We start from the raw sequence: 7,978 nt of genomic DNA, 5'->3' as shown, positions 1-7,978 counted from the left end.
CTCTTCACATTTGAAAAAAAATAAATAAAAAAGAGAGAGAGAGAGAGAGAGAAAATTGATATAAATGGACAAATCAGTTTACCTTGGATGTAAAAATAAAATATACCATGTAGCTTTTTAAAAATTTTATTTTCTACTTTCTTGTTCAAGCCATGCAATTTTCATTGTTGTATTGATATAAAGGGATTCAATGATAAAAATCTTAAAATGTGAATCATTGTCATAAGAAGACATTTTTGTTTAACAAAAATGTTAACTAATAATACTCTTAAAATATTCTTATAATTAAAGTGTTTGAAGAAGCATGAGTGGATTGCTGTAACCCATTAATTCTTTTTAAGTCATGCAAGGACACCTTTACTTGTCATTTGCTACAGTCTACTATAACTTTCCTAGCTATATACCGATATAAATATACAATATTCCGAGAAAGTAAACAGTGCTTGAGAAACCAAACAAAACTAGAACAATAAATGAATAAATAATAAGAAAAAGAAGAGGGAAAGAGTATGTAAAGATTTTCTATAAGAGATTTAAAGATCTCTGAGAAAAGAGATCCATTGATTTGTTTATAAAGAGTAACCTTGGCGAGTCAAAGCCACTGTTTTCACTTAATTTGTACACAGAATTCTCATAGCTTTGATCCAGTTGTTTCAAGTAACAAATCATGCATGTCAATTAAACTCCGGGCCAGAGACTTGCCATACATGTCAGAGTCTGTCTCTTTGCAACTGTTGAATGCTGATATGGCAAAGATGATTTGTTTTGCCATGGGGTTATAACAGACCCCATAACCATCTGGTACAGTGGGCCCAAAGCAGAAAACTGTTTCCGTTTTAGCTGTAACCTGAAAATATTAATTCAAGCAGTGCTTGTTAATTTTACACAAATTTTCTCATCCTTTTCTTTGATGTTTTTAGCTCCAACTTATTTTAGTTCATGCAGAGCCAAAACAAAAACAGCATTAAGTAAACAGCGAAATATCTAAATGGAATATTCTAAAGCTACTTAAAAGAAGGGGAAAGGTAAAAAAATATCAATCGCAATGCTCAGTTTCATCTATAACTTTTTGCCACATTAAAATCATAATGTCCCTTTTAAATTGAATGAGACACTTATCTTAACACAAATAAATAAATAAATAAATAAATAAATAAATAAATAAATAAATAAATAAATAAATAAAAACTTACATTACTAGAAGAAATTTGGTGGTGCATGCTACGACTGTAAGCTGTGTCCATGAATAACTCAGGTACATTCATGCCGTTCTCTATTGCCAGCAGTTTGAAGGCCAGTAAATGTCTATCTATGCCTTGACCTGACAAAACCTAAAAAATTGAAAGTCATTTTTTTTTTCATGAACATCACCACCATTGAAAGCAACTGAAATACTCAATAAAATAAGAATCACAATTTAAATCATATTTTATTGGTTTTTTAAAAATATACTATTGGTATGAGGTCCGATAATTTTTTGCAATTCTTAAAAAATTTTTCATTATTTTTGTTTGTGGAAAGACCTACTGTTACAGAAACTTTGTTTAAAGTGGTCCTGAATATTTTTGTACTGACTCACATCTGCAGTATACTTCCTATGGGCATCAACAGCTTTTCTCAGTAAGTCTGCCTTCTCTTGTTTTGATACAGAATCATCCTGCATAGCTTTGGAGAAGTTTGTAGAGTCAATGGTGCATGACCTGATGGTGTCTGTTCTGCCCAGCTTGAAAGCTCGTGTTGATCCACTCTCATAGGTGGCGGGGGGTCTATCGTAAATGCTGTAATTATAGGTTGAAATGATTAACTGATTTACTGCTTTATAACAGATTGTTTATTAGTTGCTGCTCATTGAGATAAAATTAAAAAAACGAAAGCTTTCAATAAGTTTATTCTTTTGCAACTGGTTTTGGAAATTCTGTGCCCAATTTTTAATTCGTCTGTCTGCAAGCAGTGACTTAAATGTATATTTCTTCATTAATATTACATCATCAAACAGATTTGTTTGAGACAAACAATAATTTGAATTATAAAGTAATGAGTTATAAGAATCTGCTGTATTTCTACCTGTGATAAGCCAGCTGCATGGCCACCTGTATAAAGGCATCTGGAGAGAGTTTCTGGGATTTGGCAAAATCTTTACCAAATCCTTTAAATCTAAGAGCTGTTAGTGACACATCATCCACCATCCTGTAATTCATTAAAATTTGAAAATAGATATCAAAGGCAAGTTGAAAATATTTAAATTACCTTTCCTTTCGAAAAAAATTAAATACCAACTGACATTTTCTGATTAATCAAATATATTGGTACTTGCAAATAACATCAAGTTGCATGTTTTTCACAAAAAGATGTTAACTTAGTTTATAATCAAAGGAAGAAAAAGAAGATAAGTACTCTAACACATTCACCTAGTTTGCTTTGTCATATTATAACCCACATACAAGTTCATGAAGAAAGTCAGCTGAATCACATGCACACCACGTAAGGTCAACCCTGAATTTCACAGGTAACCAGAAAATCCCCTCTTATTATCAGAAAATGCTCCTTCTTATGCTGATAACAGATGTGACTTTCCAGTTACCTCTGAAACTCAGGGTACCAGGGTGGTTCAGTTACCCACATGTCTAAGTCCTCCTCTGCTTCCTTAATGTCCTCCAGTGTTTCTGGTGACAAATCCCACTCTAGCTTCTTGGGGTCTACAATTCCACTTGCAGGGGCTAGCTCTTCTGGAATTTTCTTCCTATATTTTTTAAGAATATCAATTAAAGATTTGGTTTATTATTATTTTAGATGGATTACTGACTGATCATGATAATAAATGTTTTTTTTTAAGTTAAAGTTAAAACTTATGTAATACAAATATCTCACTCAATCTTTTAACTTATTATATAAGTAACATCAATCTTCCACTTTGTATTTCTATATTAGATCTCCATTGTATCAGCAAATATACTTACGCATAACTCATAGCATGATCCAGTAAAAAGGCAATGGTGGCTCCCTCTGCAGCTGCATGTTCATAATTCATGCCACAAGCACCATCTGGACTGAGGATTAGCTGGAAGATATGGGGAAACCCATTTTATTAATCATCATCACATTGCTGCAGCAGAACACAAAGACTATCATGCACATACTGTTGTTCTTATCATGTTTCATGGGACATTTTTAAATAAGACAAGACAGTTTGTCTTGTAACTTTTTTCATTTTTACACAATATAACAAACTCTCACTTAGCATCACAACAGATATAATTATACTACATATATCAATGACCAACGTTACGTCTACGAATCTGATAGAATTGAGAGCAAAATCAGCATTTTTAATAGTGTGAGGATTTAATGATGTCTTTTGTAAGTATAAAATGAATATTCAAATATTTACTAACAAATGTTTTTTCCAGAAAACAAGAAAGCTAAAGAAAAGACCAAATGTGCCTTTTGTAGCCCGTTCCTCACATCCCCCCCCCCCCCCAGAAAAAAAAGAAACCCTATACCTGCACCTAGTCTTACCTGCATTGTCTTATCAAACCACCTGTTTCCACTGTTAAGATGGCTCCCGCCTCCATGAAACATCTGCCTGACAAACTGGCTCTGTCTCATGCCTGGGCCAGTGACAGGCATGGGCTTGTCTAGACACAAGACTAATATACTACGCTGGATCTCTTCAACATTGGCCTTGTTCATCGTGTCTGAAATCAAGACATTATATACCAATTCTAAATTTATATATATTTAAATAGCTTGATTTTGTATTTTAATTAAGTAAAACTTCAACCTTTTTGTTGCAATTTAATTTAGATCAAATAAACATCATTAAGAGTTGACATTTATTTATTGTCAGAACATGTATAAATATCAACTATAAAACATTACCTCATTAATCATTACTGACAAAAAAAAACTGTGTTTGCCAAATAAATAGTAGAATTTGGAGAAATATGTAAAATACATTAAAATTATTCACTTTATATATGTTGAACAAAGCTAAAAAAATGTGCTCTCCTGAGCAAAATTCTGGTTCTGCAGTGAAGTATACCTACTTTTTACCAGCCTCTGGTAAGCAGATCCCCATGTTTTCCTGCTCTCTGTGGTGAGAATTCCAACTGGAGGGGTGGGGTGTGAAGAGCTATCTACGATTCTCATCAGTTGTTTGTGAATTTGGTCCACATTGAGTGGCTTTCCATTCTGGCCATACACATCAAGTTTAAAGAACTAAAATAAAACAAGAAAATTAACAATATATTTTCATTTTTGGTGAAATAATAATGAATTTTTAATGGTTACAGAACTACGTGTCTCACTGGTTTGTATTTGCAGCTTCTGGAAATGACCTTGCAGTACATGATAGACATTTTTCATAGTCAATTGACATTTCCTTATATTATGATCCAAAGGAAAACTAGTTAACATCATATTCTCACATGTTCAGCATATTATGAAAGTCACAAAAATTTCATATGCCATTAAATAACAAATGGTAGTATCTTTTATTATCAAGTAAGAAACCACCAAGAAAAAATTGTATAATTATCTAATTAAAATTTGAAACAAAATCATGCCTGAGGTCTATCTCCCATTACAAAAAGAATGTACAGTATTTGTATTTCAAGACCTGATGGCTTCCTTACATGGTTGTTACGAATAACCATAATATGTCTTGGTGAGTTAGGAGTACCCACAGGAAACTGCACTAGAGAATCACGTTTCACCCCAGGAACACGACATGATGAAAGTATCTTGTAGTACTGAGCCATGCAGAGAGGATGGTTGCCCATTTTTTCCTCTGGTAGAGTTTGCCTAAGAGTTAAGAAGAAAGGGTCTGGTTAATAGACATCTTGTTTTATTGACAATATATTGAACTGAGGGTGCAAAATCATTTGTTTGATTTCAAATTACCTTTTAAGAATGTAATACATAAAGCATTCTTCCTTGACACAAAAAAAAGTTAATATAAGGCAATATTTATAAGTTTAATGATTATCAATTAAAATAATACTTTACATACCTCAACAGTCTGAATGCAGAGACATGATATATTATTCTGTCATTGATTACAATAACTGTTTCACCACACCCAAATATATAAGTAGTATAATTACTAACACATTCAATCACAAAAGAAAGAAGACAAAAATTGTAGCCTTGTACTTACTCGTCAATCATCTTCTTAAAGGACAAAGCACCAGATATCCATTTAGCTGCAAATCTAGAAGAACATAAAAATGGCAGCTTACGAACATAAGAACAAAATAGGCAGGTGCTATATATAGATTAAAAGAGTAACACGCCTCCTCCTGGCATTGAGTAGAGTACAAAAAAGCTGGTGGTAATATATGAGTATGTTGGCAAAAAAGCTAGCCTAAGGGTGTCATTCAGTTAATCTAATAGTGCATTCAGTGCGAGTTCCTGGGAAGCTGGATTGATCTACCTAGTATGAAAGTTTCATTGTAAATGCACCCCTAGACATTCTCAGTGCACAGTGAGTAGAACTGCATTATAAAATGTGATACATGTACCTCAGCTGTTCCATTTCATCATCAAAGTCCTGCATTGGGCAAATAACACCAGGATTAGAGTGAACCACCACTGGCATCCTATAGCTTAGGTAGGCAACATTCAGCCACCATTCTGCTAGCTGGAAATCACAAAATCAAAAATGAAACAAAACAAAACAAAAAATTTAATAAATGAAAATCAAATATTAATAGTAATTTAATTATATCAAATTATCAAGGATGTAAAATGGGCCAGACCTATCCCCTTGGTTTATATTGACAGCAGGATGGATATTTATTATATATGTAGCTTAATAGTAATAATTAATTAACCTTAGGCTAGAACTAATTATGTTCTGGAAAAATGAAACTAAATCTCATGCAGAGGGGGAGGGGAGGTTTCAATCATTTATTGGTACTCCATTAAAATGTACTTTAGCAGCACTTTTATACTTTGACCATAGAGACTAAAATTTTGTTCAATGAAAATCTAAAACTGTCAGGTGCTTTTTAGTTTACTGAGTCTTTTTGAGCATATAGTATGCTATGAATGTCAGAAATGTTTCATGTGATTTTTGTATCATCTGTTGGTTATAAACCATACAATAACACCTACCCAATTATCTGTACTTTGAGCCTTCCTAAGCAGCAGGTCCTGCAATTTGGGTCCTGGATTCTTTGCAAAATCTGCAACAATCTGAAAATTTACAAAAATCCTTTTGAAATTTAATCACAAAATGACAAAGGCACATTGAGCTGTCAGTGAAAAAACAATGTTTAACCATCACTGATGCCTACCAAGTTGTTTTTTCATCTACAAAGTAGCCACATAAGCTCAGTTTTACAAATAAAGATATCAACAACATATCTTATATTGATGTGTATTTTTTTTCCTCAGAAAAAGAATTGGATTTGAGAAAGCTCTTGTTGTACCTACATGTCTTGTCTGATCATATTCTTCATCACTTAGCAATGGACGTACTGATTTGAGATATTTATCAAGTGTTTGTTCAAGAGATGGAACTGGTAACCGTGGCAACTGCTGCTTGATGGAGTACCTGCGTGTTGCTTGCCATATTTTTGGCAGGTAGCTTTCCACAATAGGTGGAGCTAGTGAAGAGGTCTGTTGTACCTAAATAAAACTTCAATTTGTATGCATTTATTTGACATTAATTATAACAGTAGTATTTAAAAGACAAATTCATAAGTGGCATTTTGTATGACTTATATTTTTGATAATGAAATATCAGTTCAATTATACTGTTATAAAAATGTCTTGAAGCTAAGATTGGCAAGTGCTTTTAGAGCCAGAAAGGTCATAACCCTCGTGTCAAGAATTCTGCAATCTACCATGCCGTCTACCTTCATTCACTTTCTAAATTCCAGGATTTTTCTTATTATATTGAAATGGTATTTCAATCACTTATGTACATGCATAAATTCTTGATGTTTTCAGTTTTCAGGTACAGAACTTGAGACACTGGCAATAAAAATAACATACATAGACTTCCAGAAAATAATATACATATAACCCATCACATGTACATACACCCACTCACAAAAACAAAACTGCATCTTTTACTTTAAGGTTACTAAACTGTTTGAATATTGGTGTGGACCTATTGGGTTTTGATCACTAAAGCAGACATATAGGACTATATGTAGGAGAAAAATAGCTGGCAAAATTAGCTGTCAGACGAAAGGTTACCAGCCGAATTCTGGCATTTATGCTTTACTGTTACAGTATACCTGTGTGTATCCTGCTCAGATATATAATTAAACTAAAGAAACACATTGCATATATGATCAAATCATGATTCCCTCTTTTAAAATAAGCAACTGTTTAGCATGACTTAACTGTTTCATTTGGATGACTTTCAGATTTAAAGTTTTTGAAAGTTTGTATGGACTGTAAAAGAAACATTTGGCATTGGACTGGACATAGGTTTTGGGTTCCTCAGGAAATACAGCTAAAACCCAATGCCCAGTAATCAATGTGTATCACTGTGAATTACAATTTATAATAATTGTTCAATTTAAAGAATCCATAAGACTGAGTGAATACTTACTAGTGCAGAACTCAGACGTCTCAACATGTTTCCCAGTTTGACCTATTTGTACACTGGGGAGATAGTCCTCTGCTCCTCATAGCAAACCAGACATCCTTGACCTTTTATTACTCTTCTGAAGAGGTACATTTGGCAAGGTGTATGGAAGCCCTTAGAGATTGCTTTACCAGGTTTGGTGAGGGTTTTCCCCCTGTAAAGTGCCGTCTTTAGCATACCTTGGCTTGATCATTTTGAGAACAATTACATTATAATTGGCAGTTTTCCTGATAATCGTGTAAAATATCTTCCAAGTTCGCATACCCCTTTATTAAATTATGGATAAAACATTTTTTACAAGTGAGCATTACTTCAGTTAATTAGGCAATTGTCAGTTCTCTTTTCACAATGACTTATGGCTTCAATAGTTAC

General features: G+C 33.2%; 1 protein-coding gene across 1 annotated transcript; it reads right to left on the bottom strand.

Annotated features, from left to right (window-relative positions):
• Positions 1-110: 110 nt before the first annotated feature.
• On the bottom strand, positions 111-7,867 carry LOC106177531 (carnitine O-acetyltransferase). Its single transcript, XM_013560336.2, has 14 exons — positions 7,571-7,867; positions 6,439-6,633; positions 6,118-6,198; positions 5,523-5,641; positions 5,159-5,212; positions 4,635-4,803; positions 4,047-4,218; positions 3,517-3,695; positions 2,958-3,058; positions 2,621-2,740; positions 2,065-2,187; positions 1,580-1,778; positions 1,194-1,331; positions 111-847 (listed from the first exon to the last, which is right to left on the bottom strand). Exons 1-14 carry the CDS (start codon positions 7,595-7,597, stop codon positions 632-634), a joined length of 1,893 nt encoding a protein of 630 aa, XP_013415790.2. The 5' UTR covers positions 7,598-7,867; the 3' UTR covers positions 111-631.
• Between the last annotated feature and the right edge of the window lie 111 nt (positions 7,868-7,978).

Source organism: Lingula anatina, chromosome 3 (genome assembly GCF_051362555.1).
Source record: "Lingula anatina isolate TDL-2025a chromosome 3, LinAna3.0, whole genome shotgun sequence".
Classification (NCBI taxonomy): Eukaryota; Metazoa; Brachiopoda; class Lingulata; order Lingulida; family Lingulidae; genus Lingula; species Lingula anatina.
This window is presented reverse-complemented; position numbering and strand designations above follow the sequence as displayed.